General features: G+C 43.6%; 1 protein-coding gene across 2 annotated transcripts in view; it reads left to right on the forward strand.

Annotated features, from left to right (window-relative positions):
* xylt2 (xylosyltransferase II) overlaps positions 1 to 25,637 on the forward strand; it is a 194,538-nt gene that overhangs the window by 40,145 nt on the left and 128,756 nt on the right. Inside the window, exons 2-3 of one of the 2 annotated variants that reach the window (XM_088000364.1) lie at positions 10,925 to 11,396; positions 23,555 to 23,730. In XM_088000364.1, the coding sequence (XP_087856490.1) occupies positions 10,925 to 11,396; positions 23,555 to 23,730 (648 nt within the window). Of the gene's footprint in view, positions 1 to 10,921; positions 11,397 to 23,554; positions 23,731 to 25,637 lie in introns of both variants that reach the window. The other variant, XM_043714272.2, reaches the window with a different exon arrangement.

Raw genomic sequence — 25,637 nt, forward strand, 5'->3', positions numbered from 1 at the left:
TATCCGCCTAGGAACTCTCCAGCCACAGGGGAGGAATGCAGATTTCTCCAGCTTCCTCATTTCCCCTTCCCCCACCTTCTCTCAGTCCCAGCCTTCAGACTCAGCATCGCCTTCTTGACCTGCAATCTTCTTCCCGGCCTCTCCGCCCCCACCCTCTCTCTGGCCTATCACCCTCACCTTGACCTCCTTCCACCAATCGCATTCCCAACGCCCCTCCCCCAAGTCACTCCTCCCTACCTTTTATCTTAGCCTGCTTGGCACACCCTCCTCATTCCTGAAGAAGGGCTTGTGCCCGAAACGTTGATTCTCCTTCTCCTTTGATGCTGCCTGCTCTGCTGCACTTTTCCAGCAACACATTTTAAGCATGGGAAATCATGTCTCACGAACTTGACTGATTTTTTTGAAGAAGTAACAAAGAGGATTAATGAGGACAGAGTGGTGGATGTGATCTATATGGACTTCAGTAAGGTGTTCAACAAGGTTCCTCATGGGAGGTTGGTTAGCAAGGTTAGATCTCAGGGAATACAGGGAGAACTAGCCATTTGGATGCAGAACTGGCTGAAAGATAGAAGACAGAGGGTGGTGGTGAAGGGTTGTTTTTCAGAATGGAAGTCTGTGACCAGTGGAGCGCTACAAGGATCGGTGCTGGGTCCACTACTTTTTGTCATTTATCTCAATGATTTGGATGTGAACATAGGAGGCATAGTTAGTAAGTTTACAACTGTCACCAAAATTGGAGGTGTAGTGGACAGCAAAGAAGCTTACCCCAGATTACAACAGGATCTTGATCAGATGGGCCAGTGGGCTGAGGAGTGGCAGATGGAGTTTAATTTAGATAAATGCGAGGTGCTGCATTTTGGGAAAGCAAATCTTAGCAAATTTATATACTTAATGATAAGGTCCTAGGGTGTGTTGCTGAACAAAGGGACCTTGGAGTGCAGGTTCAAAACTCCTTGAAAGTGAAGTCGCAGATAGATAAGATAGTGAAGAAGGCACTGGTGAACTTTCCTTTATTGGTCAGAGTATTCAGTTTTGGAGGTCGGAGGTCATGTTGCGGCTGTACAGGAAGTTGGTTAGGCCACTTTTAGAAGCGGGGTTCTGGTCTCCTTCCTATCGGAAGAATGTTATGAAACTTGAAAGGGTTCAGAAAAGATTTACAAGCATGTTGCCAGGTTTGGAGGTTTTGAGCTATAGGGAGAGGTTGAGTAAGCTGGGGCTGTTTTCCTTGGAGCATTGGAGGCTGAGGGGTGATTTTATAGGCGTTTATGAAATCATGAAGGATATGAATAGGATAAATAGAAAAAGTCTTTTCCCTAGAGTGTGGGGGCGGAGGGGGGGCGGCTGCAGGTGCAGAACTAGAGGGCATGGGTGAGAGGGGAATGACATAAAAGAGACCTAAGGGGCAACGTTTTCACACAGAGGGTGGTACATTTATGGAATAAGCTGTCAGAGGAAGTGGTGGAGGCTGGTACAATTGCAATATTTAAAAGGCATCTGGATGGGTATATGATAGGAAGGGTTTGGAGGGATATTGGCTGCGTGCTGGTAAGTGAGACTAGATTAGGTGACATCCTGATCATGTTGTGGCATCATTTCCTATGGTGATGCTATTTCCTGTTCTTTTTCTCAGAAGCTGGTAAATGGGATCCAAGTCAATAGACAACAGGTGCAGGAGTAGGCCATTCTGCCCTTCCAGCCTGCACCACCATTCAATATGATCATGGCTGATCATCCTTAATCAGTATCCTGTTCCTGCCTTATCTCCATAACCCTTGATTCCACGATCCTCGAGAGCTCTATCCAATTCTTTCTTAAATGAATCCAGAGACTGGGCCTCCACTGCCCTCTGGGGCAGAGCATTCCACACAGCAACCACTCTCTGGGTGAAGACGTTTCTCCTCATCTCTGTCCTAAATGGTCTACCCCGTATTTTTAAGCTGTGTCTTCTGCTTTGGGACTCACCCATCAGCGGAAACATGTTTCCTGCCTCCAGAGTGTCCAATCCTTTAATAATCTTATATGTCTCAATCAGATCCCCTCTCAGTCTTTTAAGCTCAAGGGTATACAAGCCCAGTCGCTCCAGTCTTTCAGCGTAAGGTAGTCCCGCCATTCCAGGAATTGACCTCGTGAACCTACGCTGCACTCCCTCAATAGCCAGAATGTCTTTCCTCAAATTTGGACACCAGAACTGCACACAGTACTCTAGGTGTGGTCTCACCTGTACAGCTGCAGAAGAACCTCTTTGCTTCTATACTCAATCCCTCTTGTTATGAAGGCCAGCATGCTATTAGCCTTCTTCACTACCTGCTGTACCTGCATGCTTACCTTCTTTTTAGATTAGATTAGATTAGATTACTTACAGTGTGGAAACAGACCCTTTGGCCCAACAAGTCCACACCGCCCCGCCGAAGCGCAACCCACCCATACCCCTACGTTTATCCCTTACCTAACACTACGGGCAATTTAGCATGGCCAATTCACCTGACCTGCACATCTTTGGAGTGTGGGAGTTAACCGGAGCACCCGGAGGAAACCCACGCAGCCACGGGGAGAACGTACAAACTCCACACAGTCAGTCGCCTGAGGCGGGAATTGAACCCGGGTCTCTGGCGCTGTGAGGCAGCAGTGCTAACCGCTGTGCCACCGTGCCGCCTTCATTGACTGGTGTACAAGAATACCCAGATCTCTTTGTACTGCTCCTTTACCTAAATTGATTCCATTTAGGTAGTAATCTGCCTTCCTGTTCTTGCCACCAAAGTGGATAACCATACATTTATCCACATTAAACTGCATCTGCCATGCATCTGACCACTCACCTAACCTGTCCAGGTCACCCTGTAATCATCTCCTAACATCCTCCTCACATTTCACCCTGCCACCCAGCTTAGTATCATCAGCAAATTTGCTAATGTTATTACTAATACCATCTTCTATATCATTAATATATATTGTAAAAAGCTGCGGTCCCAGTACTGATCCCTGCAGTACCCCACTGGTCACTGCCTGCCACTCCGAAATGGAGCCGTTTATCACTACTCTTTGTTTCCGATCAGCCAACCAGCTTTCAATCCGTTAGTACTTTGCCCCCAATACGATGCGCCCTAATTTTGCTCACTAACCTCCTATGTGGGACTTTATCAAAAGCTTTCTGAAAGTCCAGGTACATTACATCTACTGAATCTCCCTCGTCCATCTTCAGAGTTACATCCTCAAAAAATTCCAGAAGATTAGTCAAGCATGATTTCCCCTTCATAAATCCATGCTGAGTCTGACCTATCCTGTTACTACTATCCAGATGTTTCGTAATTTCATCCTTTATAATAGACTCCAGCATCTTTCCCACCACTGAAGTCAGACTAACTGGTCTGTAATTTCCTGCTTTCTCTCTCCCACCTTTCTTAAAACATGGTACAACATTAGCCACCCTCCAATCCGCAGGAACTGATCCCGAATCTATTGAACTCTGGAAAATAATCACCAACGCATCCATGATTTCTCGAGCCACTCCCTTCAGTACCCTGGGATGTAGACCATCAGGCCCCGGGGACTTATCAACCTTCAGATCTAACAGTCTCTCCAACACCAATTCCTGGCAAATATAAATTCCCTTCAGTTCAGGTCCTTCAGCCACTGTTACCTCAGGGAGATTGCTTGTATCTTCCCCAGTGAACACAGATCTGAAGTACCAATTCAATTCTTCTGCCATTTCTTTGTTCCCCGTAATATATTCCCCTGTTTCTGTCTTCAAGGGCCCAATTTTAGTCTTAACCATTTTTTTGCCTTTCACATACCTAAAAAAGCTTTTACTATCCTCCTTTATATTATTGGCCAGTTTACCTTGGTACCTCTCTGCGTATTTACTTCTTAGTAATTTACTTCTTTGGGCGGCACGGTGGCACAGTGGTTAGCACTGCTGCCTCACAGTGCCAGAGACCCGGGTTCAATTCCCGCCTCAGGCGACTGACAGTGTGGAGTTTGCACGTTCTCCCCGTGTCTGCGTGGGTTTCCTCCCGGTGCTCCGGTTTCCTCCCACCATCCAGAAGATGTGCAGCGTCAGGTGAATTGGCCTGTAGTGTTAGGTAAGGGGTAAATGTTGGGGTAGGGGTGGGTTTCGCTTTGGCGGGTCGATGTGGACTTGTTGGGCCGAAGGGCCTGTTTCCACACTGTAATCTGATCTAATCTAATCCTCTGTTGTTCTTTAAAAGTTTGCCAGTCCTCCGTTTTCCCACTTATCTTTGCTATGTTATACTGTTTCTCTTTTAACTTTTTCTGTTTCTTAACTTCCCTCATCAGCCATGGCCACCCATGCCTCCTCCTAGGATCTTTCTTCCTTTTTGGAATGAACTGATCCTGCAACTTCTGCATTATACACAGAAATATCTGCCATTGTTCCTCCACTGTCATCCCTGCACCATTGCACCATTGAACTTTGGCCAGCTCCTCCCTCATAGCTCCATAGTTCCCGTTATTCAACAGAAATATTGTCACTTCCGATTGTACCCCCTCCCTCTCAAATTGTAGATTGAAGCTTATTATATTATGGTCACTACTTCCCTATGGCTCCTTCACTTCAAGGTCCCTGTCAATTCTGGTTCGTTGCACAACACGAGTTCCAGAATTGCCTTCTCCCTGGTAGGCTCCAGCACCAGCTGCTCTAAGAATCCATCTCGGAGGCACTCCACAAAGTCTCTTTCTTGAGGTCCAATACCATCCTGATTCTCCCAGTCTACCTGCATGTTGAAATCCCCCGTAACAACTGTAGTAACATCTTTGCGACAGGCCAATTTCAGCTCCTGATTCAACTTACATCCGACATCCAGACTACTGTTTGGGGGCCTGTAGATAACTCCCAAGAGGGTGTTTTTATCCTTAGAATTTCTCAGCTCTATCCATACTGACTCTACATCACCTGATTCTAGGTCTCCCCGCACAAGGCACTGAATATTATCCCTTACCAACATGGCCACCCCACCCCCTCTGCCCGTCAGTCTGTTGATGGAGTTTTGTTTGGAATGCCATGCTTCTAGGAATTCTTGTGTGAGTCTCTGTTTGGCTTCTCCTAGGATGGATGTGTTGTCGAAGTGGTGTCCTTCCTTATCCTTGTGTAAGGATACTAGTGAGAGTGGGTCATTTAGTTTTGTGCTGAAAATATGTTGCTGGAAAAGCGCAGCAGGTCAAGCAGCATCCAAGGAGCAGGAGAATCGATGTTTCGGGCATGAGCCCTTCTTCAGGGCTCATTTTCTGAAGAAGGGCTCATGCCTGAAACGTCGATTTTCCTGCTCCTTGGATGCTGCCTGACCTGCTGCACTTTTCCAGCAACACATTTTCAGCTCTGATCTCCAGCATCTGCAGTCCTCACTTTCTCCGTTTAGTTTTGTGGTTAGTTGATGTGCATGTATCCTCGTGGCAAGTTTTCTGCTTGTTTGTCCAAAGTAGTGTTTGTTCCAGTTCTTGCAAGGTATTTTCTAACTGACATTAGTTTTGCACGTTGTCTGTATAAGGTTAGAAATGACTGCCAGACTACTCGGACCCCTTGGCCCACAAACTCACCAACACACTAAAACAGCAGCTAATCAATTTTAAAGACCCTACCGTATTTTCCTTGGACAAGAGGATGATGAGCTGCCTTCTTGAGCCCACTGTTGTTGGTGAGGGGTCCTTTCACAGTGATGTTAGTGCTAGAGCTCCAGGATTTTCCAGCATAGGAACAATGAAAATTTCCAAGCTGAAGTGGTGTAGATCATGGAAGGAAACTTGCCGATGTTGGTGCTATCGCACCACCTCCTTTGCACTATTCCAGTGCATTAACATTCTTCCTTAAATAAGTTGTAAGAGCCCATAGTATTGGAGGTTGCATATGACATGAATAAAGAATTTGTTAATGGGCAGAAAACAACAAGTGGGGATAAAGGTTTCTTTTCAGGCTGGTGATTTGTAATCAGTGGTTTTCGCAAGAGATCAGTGCAGGAGCCGCAATATATATTAATAAGTTGGAGGAAGGAAGCAAAAGAATTGTAGCCAAATTTGCAGTTGACAAAAATATATAGAAAGGCAGATTGAGGCAGTGATGTAAACAATTTACAGAGAGATACAGATATGTTAAGTAAATCGACAAAAAAGGGTGGGACGAGGTGTACAACAGGTGAAAATATGAAGTTGTTCATTTTGGACATGTTGGACTCTGGCTCAATCTACCAATTTAAAGTTACTTTCTCCTATGTGTGAGCCAAGTCCTGCGTGTTCTTTTAAATGAAGCAATAGGAGAAGATATTCGGTCTCACACTCTTAATTTATTTTACACAGTAAGTGAACAAAGCATTCAGAGCTCTGGGTCTAAACCTCTTTGTCCCTGACAAACTACAAAAGTGTGCCAGTTCAAAAAGAAAGACCTCGTTTTGTCCCTGCCCCAGTCTTTTATACCATAAAAAACGTCATATAAACACTGAGGTAGAATTATCTTCTGATTGGGTGTTGCTCTGACTCCATTCCCCGCCTCCTCGCATTCCTAGATGTCCGACCCCACGTGACCTTCTTTTGCCCGCGAAACGGAGCATCACGTGACCTCCTCGACCCATCTCTGAGGCGCGAAACGGAACATCACGTGACCGACAGCCCTCTTCCGGGGCGCGAAACGGGACGTCACGTGACCGCCCTCACCCTTCCGGGGCGCGAAACGGGACGTCACGTGACCGCCCCGCACTCTCCCGGGTGCGAGCCGGGGATGTCACGTGACCACCCCCCCCTGCTCGGGTTACAGAGTCACCACAGGGTTTTGAGTGCTGAATCCATCCAGAGTCCCAGCCAGCCTTCTGTCTTTAAAGTAAGGTATATATTTACAGACAGAAGAACAAAATAACTATTATTTAAAGGGAGAAAAAACTGCAAAAGGCTGCAACACAAAGCATGTGCAAGAAACACACACTACTTGTGCATAGGTGCAGCAGGTAGTCATGAAAGTTAATGGAATGTTGGCCGTAATTCAAGTATGTTGGACTTAAAGTTATGTATGACTCTAACCACCAGAGGGTTTGCCTCCGCCCCAGTCAAAGCAAAACGCTCAGAGACACAGTATAGTTTTACCTTCTTCATCTTTATTCTGGGCCCTGGAGGGAGAGAGAATGATCATCCATGTGCACAGAGACATGAGTTCTCGGTCTTCTCTCTCGAACAGCAATTTCTTAATGAACTATGTAGTCATTTTACAGGGAGGAGCATCCAGATATGGCAACATACATATTAACTGGGTGATCATTACGAAGAGTGAGTGTCAATAGTAGAGGTTAAGCCATCTACTGTTACACAATAATGTTCTTAACCTTAACTGGCTTTACATAATGAATACTTTTCACCTTGTTAACCCATTACCTTTGCTTCCAGCACCCCATTGTTAACTGCAAGTTCTTATCTGATCTGAGTCATGCTCAGCTGATCCACTTATTTCACAAAATTCAAAACTCAACTCTTTCCCTACCTGCTCATACCCTCTACACATTCTCTCACCTGGATTCCCTTTTTTTTTAAGTTTTACCAGGGCTCCTTGATGCCACACTTGATTGAATGCAGCCTTGATGTCAAGCGCTGTCACTCTCACCTCACCTCTGGAATTCAGTTCTTCTATCCATGACCAAGGCTTTAATGAGGTCAGGAGCTGAGTGGCCCTGGCAGAATCCAAACTGGGTGTCATTGAGCAGGTTATTGCTGAGTAGGTACTGCTTGATGGCATGTTTGATGACACCTTCCATCACTTTACTGATGATTGAGAGTAGACTAATGGGCGGTAATTGGCTGGGTTTGATTTGTCCTTTTTATGTACAGGACAAATTTGGATAATTTTCTACATTGTTGAATAGAAGCCAATGTTGTAACTGTACTGGAGCAGCTTGGCTAGGAGAGCGGCATGTTCTGAAGCACAGGTCTTCAGTACTATTTCAAAAATGTTGTCCGAGTCCATAGCCTTTCCATTATCCAGTGTCTCCAACGATTTCTTGATATCACATGGAATTGGCTAATTGAATTGGCTAAAACTGGTATCAATAATGCTAGGAACCACTGGAAGAGGCCGAGATGGATCATCCACTTGGCACTTGTGGCTAAAGATTGCTGCAAAAGCTTCAGCCTTATGTTTTGCACTGATGTTTTGGGGTCTTCCACCATTTGAGTATGAGGATATTTTTATGGAGTAGCCTCTTCCAGTGAGTTGTTTAATCATCCACCACCATTCATGTCTGGATGTAGCAGAGCTCTGATCCAGTCTGTTGATTATGGGATCGTTTAGCTCTGTCTATTACTTGCTGCTTATGCTGTTTGGCATGCAACTAGTCCTTTTTGGTGGCTTCACCAAGTTGACACCTCATCTTCAGGTAGGCCTGATGCTGCTCCTGTCATGCTCTTCTGCACACACTATTGAACCAGGGTTGATCCCCTGGCTCAATGGTATTGCTTGAGTAGGGGATATCTGGGCCAAGAGGATACTGATTGTGCTGGAGTACAATTCTGCTGCTGCTGATTGCCCAGAGCACCTCATGGATGCCCAGACTTGAGTTGCTAGATCTGTTCAAAGTCTGTCCCATTTAACACGGTATTAGGGGCACACAACATGGAGGTTATTCTCAATGTGCAGGTAGGACTTTGTCTCCACAAGGAACTGTGCAGTGTTCTTGAAGATACTGTCATGGGCATACGCATTTGTTAAATGGAGAAAGACTGTACAGCAGAGGGATTTTGTCCAGGAATCACAGTAAGCTCGCATACAGGTTCAGAAGGTAATAGGGAAGGCAAATGGAATATTGGCCTTTCTTTCAAAGGGAATGGAGTATAAACATAGGAAGGTTTTGCTGAAGCTATATGAGATACTTGTCAGACCACAGCTTGGATATTGTGAACAGGTTTGGGCCCTTTATCTGAGGTAAGATATAATGGATTTGGAGACAGTCCAGCAAAGATATGCTACGCTGTGACAGGGTTGGAGCGATTGTCTTACAAAATGAGTTCAAGTAGATTGGGACATTGAAGAATGTGAGGCAACCTTGTTGAAACATACAAGATTTTCAGAGGACTTGACAGAGTAGATACAGAAAGGATTTTTCCCTTTGTGGGTGAAGCTGGGGTCAGAGATCATAATCTCAGAATAACGGGTTGTGCATAGATGAGAAGAATTTCTTGTTTATTAATCTGTGGAATTCTTTACTACAGAGATCTGATGAGGCTGCATCATTAAATCTATACAAGACTGAGATAGACAGATTTTTAATCAGCAATGGTATTGAAGATTGTTGGGGAAAAGGCAGGGAAATGATGTTGAGGATCATCAGCTTAGCCGTGTTCTTATTAAATGATGGAGCAAACTCGATGGACTGAATAACCTGCTTCTGCCTCTACTTTATGGTTGATCCGACACATTGATTAAGGATCTTTGGTATAGTTGCCATTTATTTTAATTTTATATATTTCATTATGGACTGTCATAATTTTCAATTACACGTTATAGTAATCAAGATGTACTTCTGTGCTTTTTCTGTTACGTTCCTTAAGTAGCAGAGGGACATGCACAATTTCAAATTTAAAAGAATGACTCTTGATTTGAGAGAATATTGTTAAGATTACAATGAGGGCATCTACAATGTTCATATCACGTTTCAAAACCTGATTTGCTAGCCTCTGGTGCCCAGTGGTTGTCACTGTTTAGCATCATCGTTTTTTTCTTTCCTCTCATTTTGTTGAAGTTAGTTTCAGTGAGCATCTGTTGCTCATTCAGTGTTTAATTTCCATGTGATGTCTGGCATGACCTCAGTCTCTACTGTGATTACTGGTACCAAGTCATTATTGTAACAGTTTGTTATTTCTTTATATTTATTGTAAGTCTGAGCAATATCTGTTTCAGTGGTCTACATTGCTCCTGATCACTTTTTTCAAGTGCAGCTGTAAAAATTTATTTGTTAATTTCCAAAAAATGCTATTCGCAAGTGAGAATGTAGTGGGTGCAGAGTTTTCTCATAACTTGTACTGAGAAAATACTAAAGCTCTTGCGTTTGTTAAGAATCTTAGTGAGTCATTTTTGTGTATTCCTGAGAAGGAATATTTGTTATAGGATTGGTATATAATTTTATTGCAGCCTGCAATTTTTCAGCCTTAACTTTCAAGCATTTTAGGGGTCAGTCACACATTGACAGGCACCTATGTGCTTGTACAGTCGATTCTGCTATAACGCGAATTGGCTATAATGCAGTTGAAGAATTTAGACCATTATTTGTCGGATGCAAGCTTTCCTTACCTGTATTGGCTATAATGTAATTCTTGTTCCATTGGTTTAAATGGTGCTGTTATTACGTGATTTTCTTGTAATGCAATTTTCTTATAACGTGAGATCACACGGGAATGGAACTATCAGAGGATGTCACAAGACAGGTATCACAGACAGAGATATTGATTGTTTACGTTAAGCATCTTTAAGGCCTCTGTAATTTAGTTTTGAAGAATTGTCTTTGAATTAAGAAACTGTGAATGGACAAAGCTCTCACAGTAAAATTCCCGAACATGAAAAGTTGGTTGAGAGAAGGAAGCATGTCAGAATGTTGGCTTAGTTAGCACCAACTTTGAAGATTAAGGTGAGAAGAGTAGACTGAGAGAAATGAGTTTCACAGTTCTGCGGCTTGTGTGTGAAACGGAAAGTGTGAAATGTTTGCATTTCAATGTTGCTAAGATGAAGAATAGGTTTGCAGTGGTTGTGTGGTGATCATTCTGAAAAAAATGAATGGAGCATTCTGGGTGAGCAATTGACAGATTTATGGAAGTCTCTTAAAGATCAAAAGCAACAGTGATAACCATTAATAAAGTGGGAGTTTTGGTAGTTGTGCAACCTTTTAATTATTGCTGGATTTTTGACTGGATATATAATGGGCATGGTTTTTTTCTTTGTTCACAGAAGGGGAGGGAGAAGAGAACCAAATTGCCAGACAGCAATGAAGTGGACAGTTCTGATGGAAGGCATCTGGGATCCAGCCGACGGTTGAGCCCATGGAGAGCAAGTAGGGAGCAGCCGGGTAGCACTGCTAGCGTACTGAGGACTAGTTTAGTGAGACGCAAACCTTCAGCACGGCACAGAATCCCTCCAAAAGTCCACTACAGTGATACCATCCAAAATGATCCATTCAGCAGCAGAAACACCAGTGAAGTGAAAGTGGAATTGAAGAATGGGGACATCGGCAGTGTGGGAGGAGCTCCCCAATCCACCAGCAATGGCTTCTCACCCAACTGTGACATCATGGGGAAGGATGCCTTGTCTGCATTAGCCAGGGCGAGCACTCAGCAGTGCCAGCAAGAAATTGCCAATGTTGTCTGTTTACACCAGGCTGGGAGACTGATGCCACACACTATACCTCGCTCCTGTCATCTCTCAGGTATAATGCAACAATAATGTTCAACTTCCTTCTACAAAATTGCATAAGCTCTTTCCATCCAAATCTTTACTGTTAAATTTTGAGTTCAATGAGATGATGAATTTTACTGGTGTGGAATGGGAACATGTTCTATTTTATGAATGTATTGACTTGCAGCCCCTGAAGTGGATTTATATCCAAAGTGACCGGGTGAAATATTTCCAGTTTCGGCTGCAATGTTCATTTAATTAAAAATTGAGGTTGTTAAGTAATTTAAACATTATAATTATCTTGAAATTAAATTATCTTGGATTTATCACAATTCTACTAGTTACAGTTACTAACTCCATTTAAAGTAAGCTGTATTCTTTCTAGTATCATCCAAAACTCAATTCCACATCAAAGTCCTTATTGGTCTTGGCCATTTTCAACTTACTTGCCTGTGACTAGTTCATACAATCCCTATAGTGAAGAAGCTGGCCATTGAGTTCTACACCGACTGTGCAAAGAGCATCCCACCCAGATCCACCCCCTACCCTAACCCCTTAATCTTGCATTTCCTAACCTATACATCTCTGGATACTATGGGCAATTTAGCATGGTCAATCCACCTAACCTGCACATCTTTAGACTTACTTAGATGTTTGTCAGGTTGTAAGTTTGCTCACTGATCTGGTAGATATGTTCTCAGACATTTTATTACTACGCTAGGTAATATCATCAGTGAGCCTCCAGTGAAGCGCTGGCGTTCTGTCCCACTGGCTATTTATGTGTCTTGGTCTGTTGTTGGGGGTGATATCACTTCCAGTTCTTTTTTTGAGAGGTTGGTAAATGGGGTCCAAATCGATATGTCTGTTAACGTCAGAAAAAGGACTGGAAGTATATCACCCACACAACAGACCAAGACCCATAAATAGCAATTGGGACACATCACCAGCGCACTGATGATGTGACTTAGCCTGGTGACGAAACGTCTAAGAACAAATCTGTCAGCTCAGCAAGGAAACTTGCAACCTGATCCACAACCCGAGCTACAAATCTTCTCTAAAATCACGTTAGATGTTTGTTTCTGATCAGTGTGGATGTGATAGGCCAAAGGGCCTTTTTCCATGCTCAGGATCTCTATGACTAGGAATGGTGCTTGGACCTCAGCTATTTGCAATACTTGTTAACTATTTAGATGAGGGAACTAAATATAATGTATTTAAGTTTGCAAATAACACAAAATTTGGTGAGATGGTGAACTGTGAGGAGGCGACAGAGGTGCTATTGTTCTGATTTAGACAAGTTGAGAGTAGGCAGATGTGAAGTATAATGTGAATAAATGTGAGATTATTCACTTTGGTAGCAGAAACTGGCAGGGGATCTATTATTTGAATGGTGATAGATTGGGAAAGGGAAAGGTGCAACACTAGTTGCTATAGTAAGCATGCATGTGCAGTGGGTAGTGAAGAAGCCAAATGGTATGCTGGTCTTTGTAGTGAGAGGATTTGAGAATAGGAGCAGGGATGTCTTGCTGCAATTTTACAGGTCTTTGGTGAGACCGCACTTGCAATATTTTGTGCAGTTTGACTTCTTTATCTGAGGCAGGATGTTCTGGCTATGGAGGGAATGCAACAAAAGTTTACCAGATAGATTCCTGCGATGACAGGACTGATGTGTGAAAAGAGACTGGATTAGTTTGGGCTATATTCACTGGAGGTTAGAAGAATAAAGGGTTGCTCATATAAGCATATACAACTCAAAAAGGACCATACTGTTGAATTTCACAGCCCCTTGACATTCAACGGTATTGCATTGAATCCCCCACTGTCAACATCCTTGGGGTTAGCATTGACCAGAAACTCAACTGGACTCACCACAAAAACATAGTGGCTACAGGAACAGGTCAGAGACTAGGGATACTGCGGCAAGCAACTCACCTCATGACACCCCAAAGTCTATCCACCATCTACAAGGCACAAGTCAGGATTGTGATGGACCACTACCCACTTGCCTGGATGGCTGCAGCTCCAACAACACTCAAGAAGCTTGACAATATCCAGGACAAAACAACCTGTTGATTGGCACCACATCTACACATATTCAATCCCGCCACCACTGGTGCTCAGTAGCAGCAGTGTGTATTATCTATAAGATGCATGGCAGAAATTCACCAAAGATCCTTAGCAACTTCTAAATCCACGACCACTTCAATCTCGAAGAACAAGGGCAGCGCGTATTTGGGAACACCACCACCTGCAAGTTCACCTCCAAGCCACTCACCACCCTGACTTGGAAATATGCTGCCGTTTATTCACAGTTGTTGAGCCAAAATCCTGGAATTCCCTCCTTATCAGCATTGTGGGTTAACCCACAGCAAGTGGACTGCAGCAATTCAAGAAGGCAACTCACCACCACCTTCTCAAGGACAAATAAGGATGGGCTATCAATGCTGGCCAGCCAACCAAGCCCAAGTCCCACAAATGAATTTTGAAAAAATGAATTTAGGAAGAATATTCTTGATGACCAGGAAATCCAGAATTTGGTGTCACAGTCTAAGGATGTGGGGTAACCATTTAGGATTTAGCTAAGGAGAAATTTCTTCACCCAGAGACTAGTGAGCCAGTAGAATTGTCTGCCATTGAAGGCAGATGAGGCCAAACCATTTCATGTTTTCAAGAAGTAATTAGATATAATTTTAGGTCTAATAGAATCAAAGGGTTTAGAAAAAAAGTAGGAACAGGGTACTGAGTTGAATGACCAACTATGATCATATTGAAGAGTGTTTAAGGTGAGAGGGGAATGACATAAAAGAGACCTAAGGGGCAACTTTTTCACGCAGAGGGTGGTACGTGTATGGAATGAGCTGCCAGAGGATGTGGTGGAGGCTAGTACAATTGCAACATTTAAAAGGCATCTGGATGGTTATATGAATAGGAAGGGTTTGGAGGGATATGGTCCGGATGCTGGCAAGTGGGACTAGATTTGGGTTGGGATATCTGGTCGGCATGGATGAGTTGGACCGCAGGGTCTGATTCCGTGCTGTACTTCTCTATGACTCTGTGCCTCAAAGTCCTCACCAATCCTCCAAAGAGCAGCCCATCCAGACCTATCTCCTGACCCTATCACTGTAACCCTGCATTTCCATGGATCACCCACCTAACCTACACAATCTTGGATGCTATGGGCAATTTAGTATGGCCATCCACCTAAACTGCACATCTTTTGGATCCTTTTGTAACAGCACGGTGGGTATCTTCACCAAAAAGTTACAGGTATTAAACAAAGTAGCCCACCACCACCAACTTCTCAAAGACAATTAGGATGGACAGTAAATGTATGCCCAAGCATCCTATGAAAAAATTAGAAAAAACCAGAGCACCCAGAGAAAACCCATGCGCACATGGGGAGAATGTGCAAACTCGAATTTGGAAGTTACTGTTAGAGGAGCTTTGGCGAATTACTGCAGTGCATCTCTCCAATGAAACACGTTGTCACCATTAGTGTAAGTTTCAAAATGGTGGATGTAGTGACAGTGAAGCAGACTTCTTTGTTCTGGGTGGTGTCAAGCTTCTTAAGCAAAGTTGAAGCTGCCCTCATCCAGGCAAGTAGCGAATATTACAACACAGTCCCAACTTGTTTCTAGTAGATGGTCATGATTACTGGTACTGCTGCAGAATTCTGAGCCTCCGACCTGCTCTTGTAGTCACAGTATTTATATGGCTGACCCAGATCCGTTCAATAGTAATTCCCCAGGATACTAACAGTGATGGATTTAGTGATGGTAATGCCATTGAATGTCAACAGCTTCTTTCTTACAGGAGATGATTACCATCTCTGGCACTTGTGTGGTGTGAATGTTGCTTGATACTTGTCAGCAACTCAAGCTTGGATGCTGTCCATATGTTGTAGCATATGGGGACAGGCTGCTTCATGAATGGCTGTAAACATTGTTCAATCATCAGTGAACATCCCCACTTCTGACCTTATGATAGAGGGAAAGTCATTGATGAAGCATCTGAAGATGGTTGGGCTCAGAGGTTACATTGAGTCACTCCTGAGATGATCAACTTCCAACAAATGCATCCATCCTCCTTTATTCTAAGTATGACTCCAACCACCAAAGACTTACCCCTGATACCCATCGACTTCAGTTTTGCTGGGGCTCCTCAATGTTAATCTCATTCAAATGTTGTCTTGAAGTTCAGGACAGCCTCTTGAGTTTATCTGTCTTGTCTAGAGGTTTGGAGTTGAGTGCTCCTGGCTTTCCACCCTAGTGAAACTTTGAGCTGCCTCCAATGAAATATCTTTCCTTAAATAAGGGGATCAGAACTTTCCTCAACAGGACAGATGTGGTCTAACCAGCACTTTGTACTCTTGCAGTAAGACTTTTTGACTCTTACAGTCCAACCCCATTGAAATAGGTGCCAGCATTCTATTAAGCTGTTGAACCTGTATGGTAGCTTTCTGTGTTTCATGCACAAGCAAGTCTTTCTGTATTTCAGCTTTCTGCAGTTTTTCTCCATTTCAATTAGGTTTAGATTTTTAACAGTCCCGTTTGTTCTGTCCCTTTCCTTTCGAACAGAAACTGAACTCTGTCTAGCATCATTTTTGGTTGTCAAACAGTGCTTCGTTTTCTCACAGCAAGTAACTGTTTTGTTCCTCTTAATAACAGTACTTGTTTTCTCTGTTTCTGTTTGTGTTTCAAAATCAACTTTTTTCGAGGACTGTTTTCACTGGAAGGACAGTTGCTGAGAGGAGACATGACAGAGGTCTACAAATTTATGAGAGGCGTAGATAGTGTGGATAGTCGGAAGCTTTTCCGCAGAGTTGAAGTTTCAATTACAAGGGGGCACAGTTTCAAAGTGAGAGGGGGAAACTTTAAGGCAGATGTGCGAGGGAGGCTTTTCATGCAGAGTGGTAGGAGCTTGGAATGCACTGCTAGAAGAGGTGGTGAAAGCGGCATAATGGTGGTATTTAAGAGGCACCTGCATGGTTACATGAATAGGGAGATATGGATCAAATAAGGACCGAAGGTTTGTGTTTTAGTTTAGTTAGTGTATGATTGGCACAGGCTTGGAGGGCCAAAGGGATTCACTTCTCTTTTTGTCTCTATATATACATGCATTCATAGTCTGATTAGTAAGTTTGCAGATGACATGGAGTTGTGGATATCAAAGGTCGCAGCAGGATATAAAACAGTTGGAAAATTGGACGGAGAAATGGCAGATGACGTTTTGATCTGTACAAATATGGACAAGTCAGAAGTCACATGACACCAGGTTATCATCAAACAGGTTTTCGGAGCTCTGCTCCTTCGTCAAATGAAGTGGAGGGAAGGCACAGAATTTATATGCAGAGAGATAATGGCAAGATCATTACAGGTAATTAAGAATAGTGTGAGTGGAGTATCAACAGGTTGAATAACAAGTCCTTGCAGGTGGTCAGAAATGTGTATTGGTGTGAGTAAAGTGTCAACAGCTGAACAGCAAGTGAAGGGATGACCTGTGATCCGATTAATAATAACCAAAAATCAAAAATAGAATGGTGCTCGAGACAAACCAAATGGCTGGAATAACGTATTAAGTATAATGAGTTGCATGGCGAGGGTCTAATCAAAATAACAAGTAATCCAAAACTGTACAAACTAATTAAGATAGGGAGATAGTAACAGATAATCAAGGTGATGGTGTCAAAACAGAACCGTAAAGAAGATTTTACACAGAACAGTATGATGGGGTTACATGTAGCATGACATCAACCCAGGATTATGGTTGAGGACATCTGCATGGGGCCGGAACTTGGCTATCAGTTTCTGCTCATTCTGTGTTGTTGTGTATCTTGAAGACCATCTTGAAGGACGGGATGTCATATATATGGACTTAAGTAAGGCATTTGATAAGGTTCCCATGGCAGACTGATGGAGAAAGTGAAGTTTCATGGGGTTCAGGGTGTTCGAGCTGGATGGATAAAGAACTGGCTGGGCAACAGGAGACAGAGTAGTAGTGGAAGAAAGTTTCTTAAATGGAGAACAGCAAGGAGGGGACATGAAAGGTCCTTAGTCGGTAGGATTAGGGAAAACCCTAAGGCTTTCTATAGGTATGTTAGGAATAAAAGAATGACTAGGGTAGGAATAGGTCCAGTCAAGGATAGTAGTGGGAAGTTGCGTGTGGAGGCGGAAGAGATTGGGGAGACACTGAATGAATACTTTTCTTCAGTATTTACTCAGGAACAGGGCATTGTCGTCGATGTGAATACTGAGTCACAAATAAGTAGAATGGATGGCTTTGAGGTATGTAGAGAAGAGGTGTTGGAAATCCTGGAAAAGATGAAAATAGATAAGTCCCCTGGGCCTGATGGCATTTATCCTAGGATTCTCTGGGAAGCAAGGGAGGAGATTGCAGAGCCATTGGCCTTGATTTTTATGTCCTCTTTGTCTACAGGAGTAGTGCCAGAAGACTGGAGGATAGCAAATGTGGTTCCCTTGTTCAAAAAGGGGAGTAGGGATAACCCTAGTAACTATAGGCCGGTGAGTCTCACTTCTGTTGTGGGCAAAGTCTTAGAGAGAATTGTAAGGGATAGGATTTATGCACATCTGGATAGGAATAATGTGATCAAGGATAGTCAGCATGGTTTTGTGAAGGGCAGGTCGTGCCTCACAAACCTTATTGAATTCTTTGAAAAGGTGACGAAGGAGGTTGATGAGGGGAAAGCGGTAGATGTGGTATATATGGATTTTAGTAAGGCGTTTGATAAGGTTCCCCATGGTAGGCTACTGCAGAAAATACGGAGATATGGCATTGAGGGTGAGTTGGAGGTTTGGATTAGGAATTGGCTGGATGGAAGAAGACAGAGGGTAGTAGTTGATGGCAAAGTTTCTTCATGGAGTGCCGTCACGAGCGGTGTTCCGCAAGGATCTGTTTTGGGACCATTGCTGTTTGTCATTTTTATAAATGACCTGGAAGAGGGGTTAGAAGGTTGGGTGAGCAAGTTTGCGGATGATACGAAAGTCGGAGGAGTTGTTGACAGTGAGGAAGGATGTGGCAGGTTACAGCAGGATATAGAGAAGCTGCAGAGCTGGGCAGAAAGGTGGCAAATGGAATTCAATGTAGCTAAGTGTGAGGTGATTCACTTTGGGAAGAATAACAAAAAGATGGGGTACTGGGCTAATGGTCGGATACTTGGTAGTGTGGATGAGCAGAGGGATCTTGGTGTCCATGTACACAGATCTCTGAAAGTTGCCACCCAGGTAAATAGTGCGGTGAGGAAGGCATATGGCGTACTGGCTTTTATTGGTAGAGGAATTGAGTTCCGGAGTCCTGAGGTCATGATGCAGTTGTATAAGACTCTGGTGCGGCCGCATCTGGAATATTGTGTGCAGTTTTGGTCGCCACATTATCAGAAGGATGTGGAGGCACTGGAACGGGTGCAGAGGAGGTTTACCAGGATGTTGCCTGGTATGGAAGGAAGATCGTATGAGGAAAGACTGAGACACTTGGGGCTGTTTTCATTAGAGAAAAGAAGGTTTAGGGGTGACTTGATTGAGGTGTACAAGATGATTAGGGGGTTAGATAGGGTTGACAGTGTGAACCTTTTCCCGCGTATGGAGTCGGGTATTACAAGGGGGCATAGCTTTAAATTAAGGGTGGGTAGATATAGGACTGAAGTTAGGGGTAGGTTCTTCACTCAGCGAGTCGTAAGTTCATGGAATGCCCTGCCAGTAGCAGTGGTGGACTCTCCCTCTTTATGGGCATTTAAGCGGGCATTGGATAGGTATATGGAGGATAGTGGGTTAGTATAGGTTAGGTGGGCTTGGATCGGCGCAACATCGAGGGCCAAAGGGCCTGTACTGCGCTGTATTCTTCTATGTTCTATGTTCTAACTGTGACCAGTGGTGTTCCATAGGGATCCATGCTGTTTGTTTGTGGCATACATAAATGACCTGGAGGAAGGTATGGGTGGTCTGATTAGCAAGTTTGCAGATGATATGAAGTTTGGTGGAATAGCAGATAATGAGGGGGATTGTCAGGGAATGCAGAGGAATATAGATAGATTGGAGAGTTGGGCAGAGAAATGGCAGATGGAATTCAATCCGGGCAAATGCGAGGTGATGCATTTTGGAAGGTCCAATTTAAGAGTGAACTGTACGGTAAATGGAAAAATACTGGGGAAAACTGATGTGCAGAGAGATCTGGGTGTTCGGGTCCATTGTATCCTGAAGGTGGCAACACAGGTCGATAGAGTGGTCGAGAAGGCGTATGGCAAGCTTTCCTTCATCGGACGTGGTATTGAGTACAAGAATTTGCAGGTCATATTACAGTTGTATAGGACTTTGATTCGGTCATATTTGGAATACTGCATACAGTTCTGGTCGCCACATTATCAGAAGGATGTGGATGCTTTGGAGGGGGTGTAGAGGAGGTTCAGTGGGATGTCGCCTGATATAGAGGGCGCTAGCTATGAAGAGAGATTGAGTCGATTAGGGGACCTGATTGAGGTCTACAAAATCATGAGAGGTATAGACAAGGTGGATAGCAAGAAGCTTTTTCCAGACCGGGGGACTCGATTACTAGGGGTCACGAAACATACATGGAAAGTTCTTTATGCAGAGAGTGCTGGGTGCCTGGAATGTGTGCCAGTGAAGGTGGTAGAGGTGGGCAGAACAGCATCATTTAAGATATGTCTAGACAGATACATGAATGGCCAGAGAGCAGAGGGGAACAAATCCTTAGAAAATAGCTGACAGCTTTAGATACAGGATCTGGATCAGCGCAGGCTTGGAGGGCTGAAGGACCCGTTTGTGTGCTGTAATTTTCGTTGTCCTTTAGTGATGGGGCAGCACGCTGAAAGTTTGTAATTTCAAATAAACCTTTTGGACTATAACCTGGTGTTGTATAATGGGCATGAACTATAAGGAGAGGTTCAGAAAAAAAACTTGGGTGTTTTCTCCGGGGCATCGAAGGCTGAGGGGAAACTTGATAGAAGTTGACAAAATTATGAGATGCATAGATAGGGTTGACAATCAGAATCTTTTTCCCAGAATTGACGTGTTGAATCCTCGGGGGCATGCATTTGAGGCAGGATGGAGAAAGCTCAAAGGAAATGTGAGGGAACAAGTGTTTTTTTTAACAGAGTGGTAGGTATCTGGATAATGCTGCCAGGGATGATGGTGGGGACAGATACAATAAGGCAGTCATAGAGATGCACAGCACAGAAACAGACCCCTCGGTCTAACTCAGCCATGTTGACCAGGTATCCTATATTAATTTAGTCCCATTTGCCAGCACTTGGCTAATATCCCTCTTAAACCCTTCCTATTCATATACCCATCCAGATGCCTTTTAAATGTTGTAATTGCACCTCTCCCCGGCAGCTCATTCCATACATGCACCACCCTCTGAGTGAAAAAGTTGCCCTTTAGGTTCCTTTTAAATCTCTCCCCTCTCACCCTAAACCTATGCCATCTAGCGCTGAACTCTCCCACCTCCCAGGGAAAAGACCTTGTCTATTTACCTTGTCCATGTCCCTCATGATTTTATAAACCTTTAATAAGGTCACCCCTTAGCCTCTGATTCTCCAGGGAAAACAGCCCCAGCCTATTCAGCCTCTCCCTGTAGCTTAAATCTTCAAACCCTGGCAACATCCTTGTAAATCTTTTCTGAACCCTTTCAAGTTTCGCAACATCTTTCCTATGGGAAGAAGATCAGAACTGCATACAATATTCCAAAAGTGGATCTGGACCAAGGGGAGGCAGAAGAGATTAGTTTAATTAGACACAACATTGTGGGATGAAGGGTCTGTTCCTGTGCTGCATTGTTCTATGTTCTATGTTCAAATCCCTCTGTGTATCACTATTCCTTTGGGTCTAGCCATTTACAACATATGTTCCTCTCACAGTTGACCTCCTAAAATGCATTACCTCAGACTTCTACAGATTAAACTCCAACTGCCATTTTTCTGTCCAATATTCAAACTGAACTATATCCTGCTGCATTCTTTGATATCCTTTCTTATTATCCACAACTCCCTAATTCAGATACACCACCATTTGCAAGTTTATCTTCGAGTGGTACACCATTCCTGCCTGATAATTTTATTGCTGTCCCTTCATTGTCACTGAGTGAACATGCTGCGGTTCCTTCCCTCACAGTATTGTGAGTGTGCATACACCACATGGAGGTAGTGAGAACTGCAGATGTTAGAAAGTCAGAATCGATAAAGTTTGGAGCTGTTAAAAGCACAGCAGGTCAAGCAGCATCAGAGGAGCAGATGAATCAACCTTCCTGAAGACAGGTCCCCACCTGAAACATCAACTCCCCTGCTCCTCTGATGCTGCTTTCTTCAGCTCCACACTTTATTGACTGCATCCACCACATGGACTGCTGCAGTTCAAGAGGGCACCATCTTCTCAAGGGCAGTTATGGATAGACAATAAATGTGATGCCAACAAGGACCATCTGCATTTGAAATAATTTTTAAAATTCAATTAGTCTGAACACGGCTGCTGTTTTCTCATTGCTTTACACATGGCAGACTGGAACTGAAGGTAAAGTCACATGGTATCTGGGGTGAGCTGGCAAGATGGATGCAGAACTGGCTTAGTTCTGGCTTAGGAGACAGAGAGTAGTGGTGGAAGGATGCTTTTCGGAATGAAGGGTTGTGACTGGTGGTGTTCTACAGGGATCAGTGCTAGGACTTCTGCTGTCCATGGGCTACAAAGATGATTTGGAAGAAAATGTGGCTGGTTAAATTGGTAAGTTTTCAGACGATACAAAGGTTAGTGGAGTTGTGTATAGTGAGGAGGATTGTTAGAGGACACAGCAGGATATAGATCAGTTGGAGGCATGGACAGAAAAATGGCAGATGGAGTGTAATCCATGCATTTTGGAAGGTCAAGTACAGGTAGAACTTATACAGTGTATGGCAGAACCCTTGGGAGTATTGATTTGCAAAGGGATCTGGATGTCCAGATCTACAGGTCTTTGAAGATGGCAGAACAGGTAGGTAAAGTAGTTAAAAAAGGCAATGGCTGGCTTGCCTTCATTGGAAAAGGCATTGAGTATAAGGATAGACAAGTTATGCTGCACTTAATAACTTTAGTTAGGCCACACTTAGAATATTATGTACAGTTCTGGTCACCACAGTACCAGAAGGAAGTGGCTCCTCTGGAGAGGGTACAGCCAGGGTTTACCAAGATGTTGCCTGATATGTGGGATTTTAGCTATGAAGAAAGGTTGGATAAACTGGATTTATTTTCACTGGAACTCAGGAGGCGGAGGGGCAACTTGATAGATGTTTATAAGATTGTGAATGTCATGGATAGAGTGGAAAATGTGAGGCATGGAATGGTCAATTACTAGGGGATAGACGTTCATGGTGCAATAGAGGTGGGGTTGGGGGAGGTGAGTTTAACAGAGATGTTTAAGGCTACTTTTTCACACAAAGGGTAGCGAGTGCCTGGAATGTGCTGCCAAAGATGGTGGTGGAAGCAGACACAATTAGCAACATTCAAGAAGCACTTGACTGAATACATATATGAGAAGAAGGTAGAGGGATCCAGATCCTGTAAGTGAAGACAGTATGGAAGGGCAAAGTAAGCCCGAGCAGGCTTAGATAGCCAAAGGACCCGTTCCACTACTGTGTTGTTCTTGGTTTATTTTGATGTATCTATCCAGTTCCCTTGATTGTCACTATTGAAATCAATGGCCACCACACCTTCAGGCATCACATTCTAGCTCACAACTCGCTGCATTACTGTTAATAATTTTTTTCTTTCAATTGAATATTTTATTTGCTTGAATCCTCTATGACCTATGTTAGCTGAATGAAACTGCCTTATCATTTTGAATGCTTTTATCAAATCTCCCTTTAACATTCTGTGCTGTAAGAACATTTCCAGCTTCTGCAATTTGTCTGAGTAACTGAAGCTTTTTGTTGGTTTTCTCCCCCCATTACTGCAGTAAATTCTCTCCCCAGTTTCACCGAGGCCTTCATGTCTTTCCTAAAACAGTGCCCAGAATTGGGGACTGTTCCTCATCTGAGACCTAATTTTTCATAACTTCCTTGCTTTTCAACTCCATTATCATTATTGATTCAACCTCACTGTGGGAGAAGTGAATTGAAAGGAAGCTATGAAGGATTTCTTTAGACTCAAGTCCACCTGTCATTATTGTACTAATTTAAGTGTTTTTTTGTAGGGAAACCTAACAACAACATCCAGTGGGACGACAGCAGTGTGGATGTGGCATCAATCCAAACCCCAGTAAGAATTGTATATATGCTCGTCGTTCATGGTAGAGCCTTCAGGCAGCTGAAGCGGCTGATCAAAGCCATCTATCATCAGTACCACTTTTATTACATCCATGTGGACAAGGTTGGTGCTCCTGCATTACTGATATTCACAAATGCCCTGGTCACTGGTTGTTTTCATACTGAAAAGACCATTCACGTATTGCACAGTTTGGACAAATGTTAAACAGTACTGACATGGTTACAAACCTGGATACAAGTTAGAAAGGACGAGCATAATGCAAGGCGAAATTGGGGCAAAGGGGCATCAAGCCCAAGGAATAATGAACTAGGAAGGGAGTTACTACAGGTTTACTAAAATGGTAACAGACTAGGGTCGACATTTTCTGAATTTAGATGGTTGAACTCATAACAGTGTCTAAAATACCAAAGAAATTGGGGAAAAAGTCTCCAGAGTGGTGTGACACGCAAACTTGAAATTAGAACTAGATCATTCGGAATGAATTCAGGAAGTATTTTCGAACATAGAACATGGAACAGTATAGCACAGTACAGGCCCTTTGGCCCTTGATATTGTGCTGACCTTTTATCCTACTCTAAAATCAAACTAACTTACATACCCTTCACAGTGGTGATGATCTGGAATTCTCCTTGAAAAAGCTGGGCCCGTTCTTGTGTCGTACAGTTCTGTGTTCTTTGTTGGATGATACGACCCTGGGAGGCACTGGTGATCAGATGTGATCAGAGGGACCTTAGTGGGCATGTCCCTTAAAGTGTCAGGACGGGTGGATAAAGTGGTTAAGAAGCCATACGGTATACTTCCCCTTTATTCACCGAGGCATAGAGTTTAAGAGCAGGGAGGTTATGCGAGGCCACAGCTAGAGTGTTGAAATTCTGAAATCAATATTATCAGAAGGATATAATACCAGTGGGGAGAGTGCAGAGGAGATTTGCCAGTTTATTATCTGGGTTAGAGATTTTCAGTTATGAAGAGAAATTGAGCAGTGTGAGGATGTTTTCCTTAAAGCCCAGGAGATTGAGAGGGGACATGATTTGAGATGTATAAAATTATGGTGGGCATAGATACGGTAGATAGGGAGACACTTTTCTCCTTGATGGAGGGATCAATGACTAGGGGGCATAGATTTCAGATAAGGGGCAGAAGGTTTAGAGGATTAGATTAGATTAGATTACTTTACAGTGTGAAAACAGGCCCTTCGGCCCAACAAGTCCACACCGCCCCGCCGAAGCGCAAACCACCCATACCCCTACATTTACCCCTTTCCTAACACTACGGGCAATTTAGCATGGCCAATTCACCTGACCTGCACATCTTTGGACTGTGGGAGGAAACCGGAGCACCCGGAGGAAACACGGGGAGAATGTGCAAACTCCACACAGTCAGTCGCCTGAGGTGGGAATTGAACCCGGATCTCTGGCGCTGTGAGGCAGCAGTGCTAACCACTGTTAAATTGCCGGTAGTGTTAGGTAAGGGGTAAATGTAAGGGCATGGGTGGGTTGCACTTCGGCGGGTCGGTGTGGACTTGTTGGGCCGAAGGGCCTGTTTCCACACTGTAAGTAATCTAATCTAAGTAATCTAATCTAATTAAAAAAGGTTTATTTGGAAGCAATAGCTTTTGGAGTGCCGCCCCTTGTGGAGTTTAAGATCAGGCTCACAGAGTTTATAGCCACTGTCATGGAGATGTGATACAGTAAACAATCTTAGATTAAAACTTTTATCTTTTATAATGGGATCTGCTGGTTTCTGTTCTTTGATATGTAAATCCCAGAACTACTTTAAATTACGTTCTGAAGATAGCTCAGCTTTTTAAACAAAAGGTGTGAAATCTGTGTGTCCCACTGCTATGTCAGACTGTCAAACCCTCTGAAACATTTTACAGAGTTTTACATGGATTTCTGCAGTTTTGGAGTAAAATAAAATGTAATTGTGCAAAAACAAATTCACCCATAAGCTTATATGTGTGTGCATGGAAGAGCGACAAATTGAGTGTGAATGTGAGCGTGTGGGTA

This window comes from Chiloscyllium plagiosum, unplaced genomic scaffold (assembly GCF_037043375.1).
Source record: "Chiloscyllium plagiosum isolate Xiang-an unplaced genomic scaffold, Cpla_swu_hap1 HiC_scaffold_25, whole genome shotgun sequence".
Classification (NCBI taxonomy): Eukaryota; Metazoa; Chordata; class Chondrichthyes; order Orectolobiformes; family Hemiscylliidae; genus Chiloscyllium; species Chiloscyllium plagiosum.